The sequence below is a fragment of the Galleria mellonella genome, unplaced genomic scaffold (assembly GCF_026898425.1).
Source record: "Galleria mellonella isolate WM207_F2 unplaced genomic scaffold, CSIRO_AGI_GalMel_v1 utg150, whole genome shotgun sequence".
Lineage (NCBI taxonomy): Eukaryota > Metazoa > Arthropoda > Insecta > Lepidoptera > Pyralidae > Galleria > Galleria mellonella.
The window spans coordinates 1,379,271-1,400,199 of record NW_026442002.1 but is presented as its reverse complement, the minus strand read 5'-3'; the positions used below and the strand labels follow the sequence as shown (position 1 = coordinate 1,400,199).

The window sequence follows — 20,929 nt, the reverse complement described above, 5'->3', positions numbered from 1 at the left end:
CTGCATGGGTACCTCTGTCCCATCCACTTTTCTGCTGTGAAGTAACCATCGAGTCGGTCGACCTTAACAAACTCCTATTATAGTTTATTAAGGTAAGGAAAATTTACATGCAATATGGCCGTGTGGTCCCAACATAGAATAGGCCACCCCTTCCTTTCCCGTGGGTGTCGTAAACGACTAAGGAAGGGCGAGGGATGGGCAGCAGCGTCCCTTTTAAAAGCCTAACTGTGGTTGTCAAACTACCAAGCGTGACAACTTCTGGCAAAACTCCCCTTATGGGGAAGACTTATCCAGCAGTGGGCAGTTAATGGCTGAAATAATAATAATAATAAATACGCAATATGTGTGAGACGGGAAACGGTATGTGTGAGAGGGTGAGTGGAAAATATAAGCATGTGTGTATGTGTGTGTCTGATGGTGTGTGTATGTGTGTGTGTGCGTAAGTATTTTTGAAAGCAAATTTACAAATTACCTAATCTATCTTTTTTAACTTTGTTATATTATATTTTTGTATTATTCGTTGTATTATATATATATCTTGTTAACTTTGCCATATAAAACTTTATTAACCCATATTTATACATTTATAAGCTATTAATTATCTAAATAAATAAATAAACAGATTAAGACAAAGTATTTTACACACAATACATGCTGGTAAAACATCGGTATTTGACTAGTATTAATAAGGCAATATCATTGTAATTTATATATTAGTCATTACCCGCTACTTTATCCGAGTGACCGGGATACGTTATTTGACCTGAATAAAATATAGCTTATGTGCTTCTCTTTAGCAAACAGTAAATAAATGTGTAAGTAGGTATACCAAATTTTAAGATGATCAATTAAACGATAATAATAATATAATACATATATCTACAGTTTTCTTTCAGCTTCTCAAAGGTTAACTGTAAGAGATCCCTTTATGGGATAAGTCCGCCATTGTATATTAAATTATTTAATTTATTCAATATGTACAATAAAGATTTTAAAATACAATTAACTTTTATCATTAGGTTACCAACAAACAAACTAAAAAACAGAGCAGTATCTCTTCTTTGTAGCAAAATACCAACGCTTATAGGCAATTACTAAAATTAATTTGATTATGCACATATCTCGTTTAATATTCTTTGCGCGCCAAATAACAGGTTTTCCTGACAGAGTTGCCAGTGGCCAGTACGAGATAGTTAGCATCTGTGAACGGACGCGGACAGGTAAATTGAATATGTTTACAATATTTGTGTTTATTTTACGGAAAAATGCATGCGAAAATTCACGTGTAGTATTCTATATTTGAATTAGTTCCTAATTTTGGCGGTTTGAGGATGTTTATGGTAGTTTTTTTTTTTTTTATTTTATGCAAATGCGTTACAGGTAAGAAGTAAAACAGGTTTGTTTTTTTATATCAATGTTTGTTTATGTTTTGTTTAGGATACAGCACTGCATTTATAGTTTGAAATATTTATAATATACTTTACGTTTAATTTTCCTAATTGTGTAAATACTAGATATTATTCAAAATATTTGTATATATTCTGTTTCAAAACATTTTAATAAAAATGTATAAATGTAAATTTTAATAAAACGGGTAACCTACCCATCCATAAGAGACTATGTAAAAAGTTTACATACCAAACTCAGCAGTAAAATCATAAGAAAAAACAGAATAATTTTTATTCAAGTAAACTTAGATTTTTGAATAGTTTTTTTACATTACTGCCCATTCGAAATGCAATGTTTCTCTTTTTCTATTTCAAGAGAGCTTTTAAAAATTGGGTCCATAGTCAAATGTGATGCATATGGCTGCCATCTAAACTATTTGTGGAACAATTTTATCTTTGTATTTCATGTTTCTTTTTATTTAGACGTAAGAATTAGTATAATTATAATTGAGTCTATTAAATGATCTACTCTAGAAATTGAAAACTTTCAATAATATACCGAAATTGAAATCTCAAGGTAATATCGTATAAAATAATAAATATATTTAACAATGTTACCTTTTGTTTTATTTTTGCTAAATAAATGTTCGTCTGAACATGCAGTTTGACATAAAATTTATATATTTCTTTTGTCACATGATTAGCGTTTCTATTGTCAAACTGGCCAACATAACGAGAAAAAAAGTTTTTCTTTCGTGTAGATTGGTAGGATATTCCTGACCCAATCGTTTTACATAGCTTATATGAAGTGCACTCTCTTTTCCCTCGGTTCTCTATTTTTTTTTTTTTCTAAACTCTTTCCTTTTTCGAAACGTTGCTTCAGAACAGTAAGTTCGTATTTTTATCTAGTGTTAAGATTATTGAGGTCGCTGGATTAATGTCTTTATCCTTCGCCATCCTTTATATTATGTACCATATTATGTACTTGTATACCAAATTTAATTTTGTTTACTTGAATTATTAAGGTGCCGAGAATTAACTAACAAACACAGGGGGGAAAGGGATTGTTAGTAACGGAGACTGAAAATCCCATTGCTAGCAATATACCCAACCAGGTCGACCTCCTCGCGGTTCCCCCTGGAAACTATCATGGTTAATTCCTGATGAATTCATTACGATGGGCTAACTGGCCTGTTTTCATTCTCATCTATCACCCTTCACTGGTGCTCCGCCAGCGTATCCCGTTAGCGCAGGCGGGGCTACCATTCCATTTTCACCCATCAAAAAAAAAAAAATAGTTATTAATTTATAACGTTTTGTTGCAGCGTCCAATCGGCCGATGTGAAGCAATATTGTTTACGTTATAAAATGCTTTGGTGCTTGACAATTTTCCTGTTGGTGAGTCGCGCGGTCGCACAGAGCAATGGTGAATAACAGCATGTTAAATAAATCATTACAAAATTATAATTGTAACCATTCATTTATTATTTATTTACCAGAGAGAAACTCTGTACAAAAGTCGTTTGCTTGGCCACCTCTGTCGCATTCGTGTTTCAACCGTGAAGCAGTTGTGTTTGCATGGCTGTGTTTCGGTTTGAAGGGTGGGATATGGCGTGAATTTACTGGGTACATAGGAATAACACCTGAGTCCTCAGGAATGGCAACGCATGGGGGGTATCATGTAATGTAATAAGTAAAATAATGTGTCTAAATATTACAATAAATACTCTGGTAAATTACTTCAAAATAAAACATATAAATAAATAAATATTGAAAGCAAATTAAAATTAATTAAAAGGCCGGCAGCACACCTGCAATGCCGTAGGTGTTGTGGGTGACCATGGGCGGCGGTAGTCACTTACCATCAGGTGAGCCGCTTGCTCGTTTGCCCACTGTGTTGTAAAAAAAAAGAAATAAGAAATATTATATATATGCGTTAAAAATTTGAATGAGGAAAATAAAGCTAAAATATATACTAGAAGGCAGTACATATAGGTAAAGTCATGATTCAGTGTTCAACACAGACTGTCCGGTGATTTATTTAAATAGTTAATTTAGAATTTAAAAAAAAAATATATTTTCTTGTATACAACTTAGAATGGCAAACAAGCTGACGGCCCACCTGATGGAAAGTGGTAACCGTCGCCTATACACATGAGCAGTACCATTGACATAACAGAGTATACTGTTTCGCCCATGATACCCCCCATGCGTCGCCATTCCTGAGGATTCAGATGTTATTCCTCTGTACCCTGTAAATTTACTGCCATATCGCACCCTTCAAACCGAAACACAGCAATGCAAACACAACTGCTTCACGGTTGAAACACGAATGGGACAGAGGTGCCCAAGCAATCGACTTTTGTACAGTCTCCCTCTAATTATACAATAGATTGTGTACCATTACTCCTCTCCATCCAAAGGTTGCCTGCAAGAGATCGCTCTTAGCGATAAGGTCGTCCATTGTTTTCTCATTGTGATTATTTCTTGTAATTGTTTATATTTATAACAAGTTTACTATTGTAATCTTTTGGAGGAAACAATAAAGAGTATCTATCTATCCTTTATATATCTAAATTTTCTTACACTGTATAATTATGTTAAAGTGAATGCTGTGAATACCTATATTAGGCGTGTGCATTAATATTGTATTGTATTTAATGTTTGTTACACCTATATGTTATAATGCAATATGCTGTTGGTGTTCCTTAAATAAATAAATAAATTAATAAATAAATAAATATCCTACAAAAAAAAACCGATTTCAATTCCGACAAAACCAGTTATTTTAATCTGAAAGGCTAAACTACTAAATCAATTTTAATAAAATATCTATGAGACCGTACTGTAAATATAAGCTTTGAGATAAAAAAAAGGTATTTTCCAAATCGGTTTACAACTGACGGAGTTACGAGGTGACAAACATACAAAAAAATACAAGTGAATCGAGAACCTCCCTATTTTTGAAGTTGGTATTATTTTGTAGAACGAAATCTTAAGGTATTTGAAACCGAAATTGTAGTTTTAAAAATTAATTTAGGTAATGATATTTCAAAATTAACTGAAATGTCTAATAATTGTATCCAGTTAGGTTCTAACCAATGTTTTGGGGGGGGGGGGGGAGGAATTGTTAGCAATGGAGTATAACCAGCCCCATTGCTAACAATATGCCCTATTATGTCGACCTCCACGCGGTTCCCCCTGGAAACCATCGTGAACAATTCTTGTTGAATTCGTCACGACGGGCTAACTGACCTACTTCATCCTCACCTATCATCCTTCACTGGTGCCCCGCCGGTGTATACCGATAACGCGAGTGGGGCTACCATTATCACACATTAGAAAAAAACACTATATTATCCATCTGACCGATAGAGGGCGACTCCTGCGTGGACCAGTACACGAACACCGTGGGAACCTGCACCCTGGCTGACCGCTGCAAGACAGCTAAAGAAGACTTCCAGTAAGTAAACTTATCAGGGAAAGAAATATATTGAGGACGACTTTATTTATTTATCTATTTAAAAATACATTAATAAAGTTATTATATAATGCTTTTAAAGGACAACCATATATATATATATATATATATATATATATATATATATATATATATATATATATATATATATATATATATATATATATATATTATGTATACGCGTGTCGTGGCGACCTTTAATTATTAAGATAAAAAATGGTAAAAACTACAGTACTAGGTATACAGTAAATTTAATAGTGAAAATGGTATGGTAACCCCGCCTGCGCTAACGGGATACGCTGGCGGAGCACCAGTGAAGGGTGATAGATGAGAATGAAAACAGGCCAGTTAGCACATCACGATGAATTCATCGGGAATTAACCATGATAGTTTCAACCGCGAGGAGGTTATATTGCTAGAGATTCTCAGTGTCCACGATATATATATATATATATCTGCATTTGAAAGATTTGAGATGATAATCTATACATATGTGCAATGATACATATGTACATTTGAGTCTCCCTCTGTGCTTGATACAGCTATTAAGCGTTAGTTAAAGTTTTAAACTTTAAACTATTATTATTAAAAATTTTATCTTTTGTTTGTAACTAAATTAAAAAATTTAATTTTTACCTTATTCACTTATCTTTAATTTTTATCTTGGTGAGATGAATAAATGAATCACTGAATGGATAAATGAAAAAATGAATGGACAAATTAATGAATTAATGATATATAGGTGATTAACCGAATAAATAAATGAATTAATGACCAAATCGTAGAATGACTAAATGGATTAATTAATTAATTAATGGCTTAATAAATGAAGGATTAAATGAATGAATGAAAACTCTTTATTGTTCAAATCAAATCAAATCATATTTATTCACTTGCTACATGGTACAATAAGATGTTACATATACAAGTAGGCACATAACATGCAGCACCCCGCGGAGGTATGCAAGTGTTAAACTGTATTTACTATGTACATAATATTACAAAGTTCTCTTCAAAGATTGCCATGTTTCAGGATATTAATATTCATGCATATTGTTTGTAGGAAAAACGGCATAAGCCCAACTTTCTGCAAATACAGCGCGTTCGGCAGTCCAGTAATATGTTGCAAGGACCACTCCAACATATTGCAAGCTGCGCCGGCGCCGAGCAATGAGTAAGTTTGCCACCGTTAATTAAAAAATACTATTCTTTAACTAATAATCTTTAACCGGCTCCAATTTTGACAAATTATTTATTTATTCGTTACTGCACTACTTAAAGAAGTTTTTTATATATATGTAAAACCCCGTGGAGGTCGACCTGATATATATTGCTAGCAGTGAAGTTGTTACTAACAAGCGCTTTCACCCCTCGTCGGAGCGTTTGCCGTTCCAAAATATATAAACTATTTCATTACAATACAATTTCATCTCTTGCAGCGGACCACCAGTTTGGGGTTCCGGCTCCGACACCAGGAGAGTGAGTGAACGAAGTAAATATTTCTTTATTTTTTTCTTATACAACTTAGAATGGCAAACAAGCTGACGGCCCACCTGATGGAAAGTGGTAACCGTCGCCTATAGACATGAGCAGTACCGTGGACATAACAGAGTATACTGTTTCGCCAATGATACCCCCCATGCGTTGCCATTACTGAGGACTCAGGTGTTATTCCTCTGTACCCTGTAAATTCAAATATACCTACTTGTTTCTTAATGACATACTGGGCAACACTAGCCCTTTGTCAATATTGAAAAAAAAAAAAGAAAGAAAATCACTTCGTTTCCTCCCTTCCAGAGTGCGAGCAGTACAGCCGAGGTGTGACAGAGAAAGTGGACTTCATACCGTTGGTGCCAAACCCCGAAACCATGTCGATATCGTCAGCCAAGTGCGAATATTCCGGTGTAGAACTCATAGTGGGCGGAGAGAAGGCGAACCAGGGTGAATTCCCGCACATGGTAAATATAGTGTCCAATTTCATCATCATCTCAGCCATTATCCATCCACTGCTGGACATAGGCCTCCCCCATAAACTCCCTTAAGAGAATAGTTTGTGTCCCGCGGCTTTACCCGCGTGAATCAGTAAAAAAATGCGGATGATGTATGTACACCTTGTCAACCATGTTAATAGGGGGGGGAAGGGATTGTTAGTAATAGGGTCTAGCTTCGCCATTGCTAGCAATACTATCAGGTCGACCTCCACGTGGTCCCTCCTGGAAACCATGGTGCTGAATTCCTGCTGTATTCATCACAACGGGCTAACTGACCTGCCTTTTAATTCTCATGTCTATCATCTCTCACTGGTGCTCCACCAGCGTATATCATTAACGCAGGCGGAGCATGATAATGGTACATACCATTATCATCCATTAAAAAAAAACATGTTAATAGGGGGGAAAGGGATTGTTAGTATTGGGTTCTAACAGCCCCATTGCTAGCAAATTACCCTATCAGGTCGACCTTCACGTGGTTCCCCCTGAAAACCATCGTGGTTAATTCTTGTTGAATTCTTCACGATGGGCCGACTGACCTGCCTTCATCTTCAACTGTCATCTATCACTGGTGCCCCGCCAGCGTATACCGATAGCGCAGGTGGGGTTACCATTCCATTATTACCTATTAAAAAAGAACCTTGTTAATATGGGTATCACAGGGAAGAGCTTGAAAAATGAGTACGATAAAATAATTGGCATTATTACAAAATGGCCGCAACCACAAGATGTCGGATTGCTTTAAAAATATTTCTAAACACGCTTGTTTCATTTCAGGCGGCGATAGGCTTCACCAATTTCGACGGTGGTTATAACTTCAGCTGTGGAGGTAGCCTCATCAGTCCTCGCTTCGTGCTGACAGCCGGCCATTGCATCAGGGACCCTAATGCCAGAAACCCAGAGCCGGTCATTGTGAGACTTGGAGATCAGAACATAGACCCAAGTGTGAACGATGGAGCTAGTCCTGTTGATGTTAGTATTTTTTTTATAAAGTGAAATGGACATATTATTTCTCTCATTCATCCTTTTAAAAAGGTAGAATGTTTACTAGAGGGAGGCTTTGTACAAAAGTCGATTGCTTGGGTACCTCTGTCTCATTCGTGTATCAACCGTGAAGCAGTTGTGTTTGCATGGCTGTGTTTCGGTTTGAAGGGTGGTATATGGCGTGAATTTACTGGGTACAGAGGAATAACACCTGAGTCCTCAGGAATGGCAACGCATGGGGGATGATATCATGGGCAAAACAGTATACTCTGCTATGTCTATGGTACTGCTCATGTCTATAGGCGACGGTTACCACTTTCCATCAGGTGGGTCGTCAGCTTGTTTGCCATTCTAAGTTGTATAAAAAAAATCTTTATTTTTTTATTTTCATTTTATTTCCTTCCACCAGGTGCCAATAAAAAAAATCCACAAGCACCCTGAGTATAAACCGCCATCGAGGTACAACGATATTGCGCTGATGGAACTGAACACAGACGTGGAATTCGAGTCAGCCATACGGCCAGCCTGCTTGTGGCGTCAAGGCAGTTTCGGGGGTCATACAAAGGCCGTCGCCACTGGATGGGGAGTTATCGATCCTGGTAATAAATAGCACTTTATACACATTTAACTCACAAATTGTACCTTACATACATACATATCTGTCACGCCTGTCTCCCATTAGGGTAGGCAGAAACAAATATACTTACACATATATGACATATACTATTTGTTTTTTAATGAATGATAATGGAATGGTAACCCCACCCGCGCTATCGGTATACACCGGCGGGGCACCGGTGAAGAATGATAGGCGAGGATGAAGCAGGTCAGTTAGCCCATCGTGGCGAATTCAACAAGAATTGTTCACGATGGTTTCCAGAGGGGAACCACGTGGAGGTCGACCTAATAAGGTATATTGCTAGCAATGGGGCTGTCAAACTCCGTTGCTAACAATCCCTTTCCCCCGACATATACTATATTATACACGCATATAATATTTATTTATCAAATTGTACCTTCTTTGGATAAAAATATTGATATACAGGGTGGAAGGGACAAGATGGTCAAAACGAAAACAGCTGATTCAGATACATGGTCTGAGTCAGATGGCAAACTATTTAGATAGATATAGATAGATACATACTCTTTATTGTTGCCTCTAAAAGATTACAATAGTAAACTTATTATAAATATAAACAATTACAAGAAATAATCACAATGAGAAAACAATGGGCGATCTTATCGCTGAGAGCGATCTCTTGCAGCCAACCTTTGGATGGAGAGGAGTAATTATAAACAGTTTGGTGGGAGGCACGATGAAAAATTTTGTTAGTTCTAAATATGGGAGATGTGATACATATAATAATATAAATATTATCCCTACTCATTATTATATTTATATACATACACTTACACACATATATATACATATATATATATATATATATATATATATATATATATATATATATATATATATATATATATATATATATATATATATATATACAAATACTTATACATACATGGATATAAACACCTACACAAATACATAAAAATATATAAATACTGTTCACGAAAAGTATGCAAGTAATAAGTATGCTAACCAGACATATAAACACATTAAGAAGACGACAACTTGCTCAAATAATAGTTCTTCAGTATTGTTTTAAAACCAACCGTACATTTTATATTTCGTAAGGAAACTGGTAAAGCATTCCATTACCCATTTCTATTGTCCAATTGTTTAGTTTTTTTTTTCTTTTTTGTTTATACCACTGAGGTGGCAAACAATAGTTCAAAAATTCAGACATTCAAAATTTTAACTCGTATGTTTTAAAAAAAATATTAATTTCAAGCTCACCTTTTTACTTTATCCGAGCAGTAAGTACTTTATATTATTCTCAATATTCTAGATTACCTCGTGGACCCATAATTTTTTTTTTTTTATTAGATAAAAATGGTATGGTAACCCCGCCTGCGAAGTGAAGGGTGATAGATGAGAATGAAAACAGCCCAGTTAGCGCATCATGATGAATTCATCAGGAATTAACCATGATAGTTTCCAGGTGGAACCGCGAGGAGGTCGACCTGATTACCCAATATATATATATATATATATATATATATATATATATATATATATATATATATATATATATATATATATATATATATATATATATATATATAGCTATAGCTAGCAATGGGAGTCTCCATTACTAACAATCCCTTTCCCCCCTGTACACATATTTGTACTAATGAGTAAATAAATAAATCGGTACACAATTAAATATATTATATATATATATTACATTTTAGATACCAGAGAACTAGCAAAAGAGTTGCAAAAGGTCTCGCTCAGTCTGTTCGGCGACGCTGACTGCGACGCTAGACTCATGAACACTAGATATCGCCATTGGAAAGGCCTCTCTGCGGGGCAAATGTGCGCCGGTGAACTGAGAGGAGGGAAGGACACTTGTCAGGCAAGTAATCACATAATTTTTCTTTCATAGACAATAAAAAAAAAGTCCTCCGACTAGGAAAGCGGCGCGTTTATTCATAAATACTTACAATACAATAACAGTGCGTTTTCAAAGAAAGGGGTAAAGAGATGTGGCCGTGACTCTGGCCATTCCCGCCAGAGTCACGTATAAGAGACTCGTAACTCAAAAAATATTTTTCTACAAGTATTATTCAAAGCACACCACAATCATAACAAACAATTATACATTGTCAAATCGCATATTTATATGTACTTAAATTACTCTTTAATTTAATTATATGTTAACCGTTCCCGCCATTTTTCGGACCCCCAGGTGAATGAAAAAAATAACACTTTTGTTGAATATAGCTAAACTTTAGATTTTTTTTTCAGGGCGATTCCGGTTCCCCGCTGCAAATAGCGTCAAAGGAAAATCAATGTATATTCCATATAATCGGCATTACTTCATTTGGTAAACAGTGCGCCAAGAGCGGTCTACCTGCTGTTTATACTAGAGTGTCCAGTTATTTAGACTGGATTGAAGGAATTGTCTGGCCTGGAGAATAAAATATTAAATATCTATTTTTTTAATGTATATTGTTGTTTTATTTAAAACGTATTCTACCTATATGATTTTATGAGTAAAAGTGATGGTTTTTTAATAATATACATAAAATCATTTTTTGAGGTGTGAAAATGATACACGCCGACGCTAGCTGACTAATAAAATATATCGCTATCAATAGAGCTCTATTACTAATAATACCTTCCTCCATATGAAATCGTTTAAGTTACAGCCAGAGAAATACGGTAGAAGAAAATAAGACTATAATATATGTAGTTCACATCGTTCATCCGAAAAACTTTTCTTTGCCAGGCAAGTAATAAAAAATTCAAAGCCAATAATAAATACTATCCTATCCTATATCTAACCTATCTTTCAAACTTAGGTTTCAAAAACATTTCTAAACGAAAACGTCATTCACATGTGTCAAATTCAAATTATACTTTGACATGTTTTGTTTTCTAAGTATTTCATCATGATTTAAAATTATAAATAATAATAAAAACGATTCATATAAAGCAACAAAAAGTGTATAATGTACTAATTATAACTCCAGTCATCCACATGGCGTCAATAAGTAATAATAGAAAGCAAAATGAAACTTCAATTCGCTTTAACTTTGTCCATTTTCGCCACCGCATTTATCGGTGATTACGTTGTTTTTAAATCGAAATTTTCTCACTCGCAAATCTTCAGAGCTTGCTCCGACTCTCTGGTGCATGCTTCAATAGGATTTCTGTCGTCTGTATTGTTTTTCAGCCATGAAAATCTAATGGACAGTTCTAGTATGTTTAACATAGCTATATGCACTTTTATGTCATCTTTTATTGATGTAGATCACATATTTGTGGCGAGATCACTACAGTGGAAGGTGAGTGAACTTTTGCTCTATCTTCAAACCATGTCTTATATGGCATATGCAAATAATAATTTTTTTGGACTATCCCTACCTCACTATGTACATTTATTTCATTTAAAGTTAATTCCTAATTAAAACTATATATGCTACATCACTTCTCTTTATATCTAGAATATTGTTGATATAACATCTTTATAATGAAAAAGATTCAGTATACAATTTTTTTTTATTTTTTTATACAACTTAGAATGGCAAACAAGTTGACAGCCCACCTAATGTAAAGTAGTAACCGTCGCCTATAGACATGAGCAGTACCATGGACATAACAGACTTTTTTTATACAACTTAGAATGGCAAACAAGCTGACGGCCCACCTGATGGAAAGTGGTAACCGTCGCCTATAGACATGAGTAGTACCATGGACATAACAGAGTATACTGTTCCGCCCATGACACCCCAGAAAACAGAGCTTTCACAAACCTATTAAAATAATAGATATATTTTGAAAAATAGTGCCTCAGAATCAATCCTAATGTCAGTAATAAATTTTATTGCAATTTATATTTATATAAAGTAATATACTAATAGATAGATAGATAGATACTCTTTATTGTTTCATCTAAAAGATTACAACAGTAAACTTATTATAAATATACACAATTACAAGAAATAATCACAATGAGAGAACAATGGGCGACCTTATCGCTAAGAGTGATCTAAGCAATCTTTAAATGTAGACGAGTAGTTATAAACAGTATGACTGAAGGCACGAAACTATTCATTTTTTTAAATAACTACACAGCATTAATTCTATATTGTTTTTCAGGACCTGACAAATTTGAAACAACGAGGCATATTCCACTGTACCACATTCTGGCTGGTGTTAACAACATCTCTCTTAATATATAGTTATATATATAAAAAAATACATATATATGTTATAACTTGGATGCTAATTGTTGCTTACACAAGCCACCACATAAGGGACGCTAACAGACGTGGCCTGTGGCTATATCCGTACGGACATACACCACCGTTCCACAAATATATATATATTTTCCTCGTAGGTTTGTTGCCTAATTTGTTAACTTTGTTATACAATTGTTGGAAACCAAACATTTATAAGCATACTGTAATAAATTATAAATTAATTGTTTAATGTAAATACGCTTTAGTAATTAATACCACCCCCAATAAGATTGTCTAATAGTAAACACATTTTTAAAAAAAAACATAAAATCTTTTTAATTAATAAACAAAAAATTGGAATACCCAATAGGTACGTAGCCGAAATATTTATTGCCTGAATATCTGAATGTGACAGAAAGTGATCTCTGACTACCCCTCATCTAATGGTATCTGTTATTTATTTATTTATGTAGAATATAATATCGAGTGGAGGCAAATATAATGGACACATACAATGCAGTTTATTTATATATATATATATATTTTTTATATTGTAAATTTTTAATGAAAAGTTTTGCGACTGACTCTTGGCCACAGCAGAATATCAGTGTTTTGCTCTTTTAAGGGCAAAGCAATAAACTGAGCTGTGACCATTTTGTGTTACTATGGCACATGCATGAAGGAATGTTAACAAAGGAGATTGTTAGATTATGTATTTTGTTTTTGTATTTTTTTTTTATTTGTGCTTTTTTATTTTTATTCTTTTGTCTCTTTTGCTGTGTATTACATGTATGTTTTTTTTTTATTGTAATTTGTGTGCTGTAAGTAATGTAAATAAATTGTCTATCTATCTATCTAATTTCTCATCATCATCATCATCTTCATTTTTCATCAACCGTTAACTGTCCACTGCTGGACATAAGCCTCCCTCATAAAGGTATTTTGCCAGTAGGTGCCACGTTTGGTGCACGGGTTGGCAACCGCCGTTAGTCTTTGGTGTTATTTTAAAAGGGACGCTGCTACCCGTCCCTCGGCCATTGACCCTTCTTCGCAGACTTTTTTTATTGGTGAAATAATTCATGTTCAAAATGAAAAGGAAAAATGGTTAAAAAAAACAAATTTGACAGCTATGTATTTTTTTTTCTGCAACGGACATTAAAAAGGTATCCAGACACGATCAACTTAAAGTGAACTTGTTCTTTTATATAATTTCTGGGCGTTCAATGTTATGATGGAAATTTACACCATTATGCACAGAAGGGTTAAGTTGCCTTAATCGCCAATACTAAACTATTGGCTATAGTTTGTATTCACGTAAAATTATAAACTTGTAAAATTATAATTAAAAATTGAGTCTTCACCATCATGCAAATTAAATTAATACCTTAGGAGATATAACAAAATCAAAAAAATACACAACAAAATTAATACTGTGTCGCCATGATTCGACCGGGCCGCGCGGGCGCCCCGTGACCTCGCGCCTCGCCTCAAGTTAAAAGTACCCGTAACCGGCGAGCGTGTATGAAAAGATTGATGAATGTGGAGGAAGCGAAAGAGGTTTGTTTGAATCGAAGCATTTGGCGTTCCATTGTTTCTGCCTACCCTAATAGGAGACAGGCGTGACAGATATGTATGTATGTATTATTTACCTATTTACTATAGTGGGATTAAATTACAGAATTGACATTTTATGAAAATTAATATTTAATTAAATCGTAATATTTTATAGTTAATTATTGTAATTAACTTGACGTGTACGTACAAATTGTAAGTACCTATAATGTGTTGGAGTTTGGTCCTCAGTAAACTGCAGGTAATAAATAAATAAATAAAATAAAATAAATAATTTATCATTTAAAAAGGTTATCATTCCTGTCATAATTTCCTTTTCTTTAATTACTTTTTCATTTAATTATTTTAAAACTATATAACGTTGTAAACTCTAAAAGCGAAATGACCTATTCTATTTGTATTTTTATATTTAATTATTAATTAATAAATTATTGTTAAAATATTAATGCGTGTTATTTTATATTTTATTTCAATTAATTCCTTGTGAATATCATTTAATGGATGATAAAGGTATGGTAACCCCGCCTGCGTTATCGGTGTACACTGGCGGGACACCAGTGAGAGATTATAGGTGAGGATGAAAAGGCAGGTCAATTAGCCCAACGGGGGGAAAAGGGATTGTTAGTAATGGAGACTGAGAATCCCATTGCTAGCAATATACCCAACCAGGTCCACCTCCTCGCGGTTCCCCCTGGAAACTATCATGGTTAATTCCTGATGAATTCATCATGATGTGCTAACTGGCCTGTTTTCATTCTCATCTATCACCCTTCACTGGTGCTCCGCCAGCGTATCCCGTTAGCGCAGGCGGGGTTACCATACCATTTTCACCCACCGAAAAAAAAAAATTAGCTGATCGTGATGAATTAAACAATAAATCCATCACGATGGTTTCTAGAAGGAACCGCGAGGAGGTCGACCTAATAGGGTTTATTGCTAGCAATGGGTCTGCTAATTCTGATTACTAACAATTCCATTCTCCCCCCTATTGGAAGAGCATCTAGAATAACAATTCTGTCAGACCAATTTGTAAACAATTTTAATAAATATGACTTAAGGAAAATGTACCAATCATATAAAATTATTATTTTCCTTATTTACAGAAACCTATTTTACAGATGTACATAATAATAAAATACTTGCCTATATACAGTATTAGTCTCTCTACGACCGTCTACTCACGACTCACTGGTATCGCCAGCGTATACCTATAGCACAGGCGGGGTTACCATTCCATTATCACCCATCAAAAAAAAATACCGAAGACAGAATTCCTGAATGCGAACTATAAAATAAAAAAAAAGAAAAAATACACTTCTAGATGGCGTATCGAAATAAAACATTCAGAAATACAACCGTGAAAATCGCATCTAATTTGATGCAATAATTTTTAATTGAATGCGGAATAAACATATAGGTAGACAGTTTCAGAGATGTTTCCTCCCACGAACACTCAGGTTGTGGAATGAGCTCCCTGCCGAGGTTTTCCCAAGAGACTACACTATGGGGCTCTTCTAAAGGGGAGTAAAGAGGTTTCTTCAGGGTCGGCAACGCGCGCGTAATACCCCTGGTACTGCAGGCGTTCATAGGCTACGGTAACCGCTTACCATCAGGTGGGTCGTACGCTTGTTTGCCACCTCCGTGGTATAAAAAAAAAAGAAAAAAATCCTTAAAATATTGTCTTGATATCTATTAGTTTTATTTATTTATTTATTCAACTTTAATACACCTAGATAGAGAAAATGGCGGACTTAACACAATATGGCGTTATCTACCAGCCGACCGTAGACAGGAATAACGGAAAATAGAAATTACGTTGCAACGTAATGAACAATTTGAAATTAAAACAGTAATTGTTATACAATAAATAATATATTATTATATTCATATATAATATTAATATGAAAGAAAGAAAGAAAGAAATAATTTAATCGAAGAAGCATACGGCCCACACGGTAACGCACAAAACGAAAACAAAAGAAATCAAAACAAAACAAACAAAACGAAAATAACAATTGTATACAAATAGAAAGCGATTAAATTATAATAATAATCAACAAACAAACAAACAAACAGTGGGATAACTCTTGAATCCAACATCGGTCTCAAACCAAATCTATTGCCAATGACAATTTAATACTGCACCCATTCTATATGATCTCTATAATTCTGATATCATCTATAAGGTTACAGATGGGCAAAGCACCGGGTTTAAACCCGGTGCTTTGGTAAAAACCCAATAAACACCCATAAACTCCCATAATCACCCAAAAAAATAGGTTTTTACGTATTTTTTTGAAAATATGTAAGTAATACCAATAAATTATTTTTATAAATTGTATTGATCAATTCTACAATATTAAATAAAACGTTAACTAATAATATTTCAGGAAATTTTAAAAATCTATATATAATAAAATGAAAGTAATTAATTTTCAGTGTTTTCATGTTGCAGTTGATCAACATGTTGGCCTTTTGCTTCCCGTAGATACTTTAAAATTTCTTCATAACACCTCGTTCGCACACATGGCCGTATATATTTAAATTCTTGAGCCACTAACAGTCCGAAATACTCATTTCTTTTATCCTCTTCTCCATAAATTAAGCATTTAGAACAGTTTGTTTCTTCTTTCAGTAAATTTTCTTTTACTTTATCCTCGTTTTTTTCTTTGTTGCGACGACGCTGGGTAAATCATCTGGACACTGGGTCTCACTATCGCCAAATATATTTGGAGATCGGCTTCGGCTACGGCTTGGCAGACATTTTTTTCTTTCTACAATTTTAAATTAAATTTATTAGAATAAATGCTTCGAACACACGCGATCTAAGTACCTTTTGTGTTTATTATACCTTACCTACCTAGGTATAAAAAGAGTACTTACGTAGATTTTCTTTTATTAACTGTTTTATACGAAGATCTTGATCTCTCAAATTAGCATCCATTTTACTTCCAGTGATTATCAACTAAATTAATAATCCACAAAGTATTAAATAACGTTTTTATGAAATATTTAGCACAAAAACAATACCCTTTAAATATCGATCGTCAGTAACTGTGGCTGACTTACCTATATTCTAGCAAGCAGGACTGCCAGATGTGAAGGGGAAATAATAAATTGTTGCATGTGACTGATGATGTGAGCATGTTCGTTTCATAATAAAAATGTTGCCATATATAATTACGATCATAATCTTTACGATCGTACATTAAAAAATAGACAAATAATAGTATGAGTACGATTTAAATCGTATATCTGTCAACCCTGCTAGCAAGACAGCGACAAAATCACGTTGCATAACAATGTAGCCCAAGCTTATATCTTATGAAATATACGGAAGAGATACGGACTTAGAAAAAACAGAAATGTTGTTCTTTGTGGAAGTCATTGATGAAATTCTATGTATTTTAGCCCGCAAACTTTCTTCAAACAAAAACAGCGCCATCTAGTATCGAGTTCTGTAATTATCTCTTTGTTTATGGATTTGAAGTAAGACCGCCACGCATGCAATACATTATGACTGGGGATTCCCCTATTCGTCGACGCTGAATATGAGGCGACGACAATCACTGTCAAACGTGTTCACTATTACTCTGACTCTGGTAACGTGACTTCCTGGTAACGTGTTAGGTAGGAAAAGCAGTAAAAAAGTGCATATTAAGGGAGCAGATTTGAAATAATATTTATACTTAACAAGAAATAATTAAAGGTAAGTGGATTTTTGAATGATACAATTATATCATGATCACTTAACAATTTTAACTTAAAATTAGATGTATTATTACAAGCTTTTATTTAGCTTGCGTTATGTAAATAAAAGTATGTAGGTATGTTCGTATGTTGATGCAATTATCCTCAATCCTCAACCGACTGGGATAAAATTTTCCATACACGTTTATTTTGGATGATAGTGCATAGTTAGCTGAGAGTCGTCATTGGATAATAATGGTGGATAGCCTAAGATGTGTACTAGATATTTATTTTTAACATAATATGCGTAAGTACCTAATCGAATTAAAGAAGTTGCTGAGAAAAATACAGAACAATACGATAATAAACTAGCGTCTGCGTTTAATCCTCCGAGGAGATGTAATTTTACAAAGGTTTTTTGTATTTATTTTATTATTTTTTTAATAAATTTATTGTAAATAACAAGAAATAATCATTGTAAAAAAATAGGCACTCTATTGTTGAATTTTCGTCAGACCAACTAATCATCGTTCATTTTTTTAGGTTCAATGGGGAGACCTAAAGATTTACGCATATGGGAGCACTACCGTACTTTACCAAACAAGTCTGTTTCTTGCAAGCTTTGTAATAAGGTCTACAAATTCAGTAATGCTGCCAAAATGCTTCAACATCTTATCACTTGTCCAAAATCTCCAGAAACATTAAAAGACTCTATGAAACTTATAAAAGATAGCTCGTCCAAAACCAAAATGTCTGGACTGTCAGAGATAGAGACAAATGATTCTTTTATAAGCCCCTCGTCGTCTGCTAACACTACAATAAATGCTGAGTTTCAAGACACCGATGATCATATAAAAACAGAATTAGCGAGAGCTATATTTGTAACAGGGACGCCATTATCGATGGTGCAACATCCTTTATGGATACAATTTTTCGAAAAATTGCAACCAAAATTTAAAATACCTTCACGTAAAGCTTTAGCGACAAAATACTTAGATAAAATATATAGAGAAATGCGTTTTGAGTTAAATGAGGAACTAAATGCTTGTAGTTACTTACACCTTCAGTGCGATGGCTGGTCTAATTTAAGAAATGAAGGAATAATAAACTTTCTTATATCAAAACCTCAACCTGCATACGTTAAAAGTTTGAATACAGAAAGTAATCCTCACACTAGTGAATACCTTAGCCAAGAAGTTGAAAAAGTAATGAAAGTGTATGGAGCAAATAAGTTTCTTGTACTTATTGGCGATAACGCTAGAAATATACAAAAGGCATTCGAATTAACAAAACTCAAATATCCACATGTTGTTCCTCTCGGTTGCTGTGCACATATCCTTAACTTGTTGTGCCAAGATATTGTAAAGATACAAGAAGTAACTGTGTTTATTATGCAAGCCATAAATATAATAAAAACTGTTAAAAGGAGTCAACGATTAAGTTCCTTGTTGATAAAATCAAGGCAGGGTGAAGATTCTACACAAACACTAAAATTGCCTTGTGCTACAAGATGGGGAAGTCATGTTACTTCGTTAAAAAGTTTGAAAGCAAATAAGATAGCTTTGCAAATATTAACAGTTAGAGAAGATGTGGTAATTTCAAGAGATATTAAAGATTTAATTCTAAGTGATGATTTCTGGACGAAGACAGGGGAATGTATAAGTATTTTGGAACCAGTCACTGAAAGCATATTTTACTTAGAGAGCGACCAGAATCGTTTGCATCGCACATACATTACATTTAGAGATGTACAAGCTAAGATACGTTTTGCATTAAATGAGATTTCGACATTGAGCGAAGAAAGCAAACAGCAGATTCTAACATCAGTATCTTCAAGATGCAATATGGCAATGAGGCCAATACATTTTGCAGCATATATTCTAGACCCCAGGACTCTAGGAGTCGAACTTACTCAAGAGGAAGAACTTAAGGGTATGGAGTTTATCTACAATTTAAGCCAACACTTAAGTTTGTCAAATGTAATGGCAGATTTGGCGTGTTATAAAGCTAAAGAAAACTTTTGGGCCAGAGGATTTGTATGGAGCTCATTAGATAGCATTGAGCCCCTAATATGGTGGAAAGGTATTTGTGGTTCCACTGAGTTAAGCAAAGTAGCGATTCGTATTCTATCAGCTCCCTGTACTTCGGCAGCCACTGAGCGTTCCTTTAGTATCCAAGGCTACATACATAATAACAAAAGAAATCGACTTACAACTGAAAGAACTGAAAAAATTTCATTCATTTGTTATAACTGGAATCTTAAACATAAAGCTGAATGCGAGGACATTCAGTTTAATGAAGAAAATACCTTAGAAGCTTTCATTGAGCAAGTAAATGAACATAACAGTTTAGACGAAATAGAGCCTATCGAACCTATACAATTCATCGCTTGTAATAACTCTGAATCTGACAGTGATTGACTGTAGTTTTACATTTTACTTTCATCTCTTTCTTAATAAACTCAAAATCAAATTAAAAGTTTTTTATTCTGTAGGCTGCATAATAATATTGTCTATGTCCAGTATAGTGGACGTCTTGCGGCTGAGATGACGATGATGAAGTACAAAAGCATAAACACCCAAAAATTTGGGTGTTTATGGGGTTTAAACCCAATAAACCCAAAACACCCGGTTTTTACCCACCAGACTTTAAACCCACCCAGGTGGATTGCCCATCTCTATATAAGGTCCAATTAATATTGTAAAGATCCTGCTTTTCGAGTGCTACCTATCGAGTGGTGGTACCGCTGAAAGTCAGCGCTGCAGCACCACACTGCAGCTTACGCTGAGTGGGGACCAGGTCATCTGCTACCACATAATTATTTTTATATATAAAGTTGTTATTAATATTGTTGTTTTATAGCTGAATAAATGATTTTATTAATATTATTAATTTAAAAATAACATACATATTTATATCCTTCATATATATATATATATATATATATATATATTTTTTTTTTTAAATATTACCCATGTACAGACGTAGCTTCATTACAAATCTCA

The 20,929-nt window shown here is 34.2% G+C and overlaps 3 protein-coding genes across 3 annotated transcripts; all 3 read left to right on the top strand.

Moving 5' to 3' along the window:
- Positions 1-1,129: 1,129 nt before the first annotated feature.
- Positions 1,130-10,924, top strand: LOC113513548 (venom protease-like). The gene is made up of 10 exons (XM_026897538.3): positions 1,130-1,220; positions 2,714-2,814; positions 4,764-4,851; positions 5,933-6,043; positions 6,309-6,361; positions 6,667-6,827; positions 7,638-7,832; positions 8,254-8,443; positions 10,167-10,330; positions 10,723-10,924. The coding sequence occupies exons 2-10, from the start codon at positions 2,757-2,759 to the stop codon at positions 10,894-10,896; spliced, it is 1,194 nt and encodes a 397-aa protein (XP_026753339.2). The 5' UTR covers positions 1,130-1,220; positions 2,714-2,756; the 3' UTR covers positions 10,897-10,924.
- A 387-nt stretch (positions 10,925-11,311) lies between these two features.
- LOC113515721 (transmembrane protein 267) lies at positions 11,312-14,642 on the top strand. The gene is made up of 2 exons (XM_026899999.3): positions 11,312-11,765; positions 12,580-14,642. Exons 1-2 carry the CDS (start codon positions 11,490-11,492, stop codon positions 12,910-12,912), a joined length of 609 nt encoding a protein of 202 aa, XP_026755800.2. The 5' UTR covers positions 11,312-11,489; the 3' UTR covers positions 12,913-14,642.
- A 2,850-nt stretch (positions 14,643-17,492) lies between these two features.
- Positions 17,493-20,591, top strand: LOC128200060 (uncharacterized). The gene is made up of 2 exons (XM_052892100.1): positions 17,493-17,943; positions 18,468-20,591. Exon 2 carries the CDS (start codon positions 18,473-18,475, stop codon positions 20,342-20,344), a length of 1,872 nt encoding a protein of 623 aa, XP_052748060.1. The 5' UTR covers positions 17,493-17,943; positions 18,468-18,472; the 3' UTR covers positions 20,345-20,591.
- Positions 20,592-20,929: the final 338 nt, after the last annotated feature.

What these genes read in the sequence shown, in the direction of transcription:
- LOC113513548 (XM_026897538.3), top strand. Translation starts at nt 2,757, where the DNA reads ATGCTTTGGTGCTTGACAATTTTCCTGTTGGTGAGTCGCGCGGTCGCA. An exon ending in CGCGGTCGCACAGAGCAATG is followed by an intron (nt 2,815 to 4,763) that starts GTGAATAACAGC and finishes TCTGACCGATAG; the next exon opens with AGGGCGACTCCTGCGTGGAC. An exon ending in ACAGCTAAAGAAGACTTCCA is followed by an intron (nt 4,852 to 5,932) that starts GTAAGTAAACTT and finishes TATTGTTTGTAG; the next exon opens with GAAAAACGGCATAAGCCCAA.
- LOC113515721 (XM_026899999.3), top strand. Translation starts at nt 11,490, where the DNA reads ATGAAACTTCAATTCGCTTTAACTTTGTCCATTTTCGCCACCGCATTT. An exon ending in CGAGATCACTACAGTGGAAG is followed by an intron (nt 11,766 to 12,579) that starts GTGAGTGAACTT and finishes ATTGTTTTTCAG; the next exon opens with GACCTGACAAATTTGAAACA.
- LOC128200060 (XM_052892100.1), top strand. Translation starts at nt 18,473, where the DNA reads ATGGGGAGACCTAAAGATTTACGCATATGGGAGCACTACCGTACTTTA.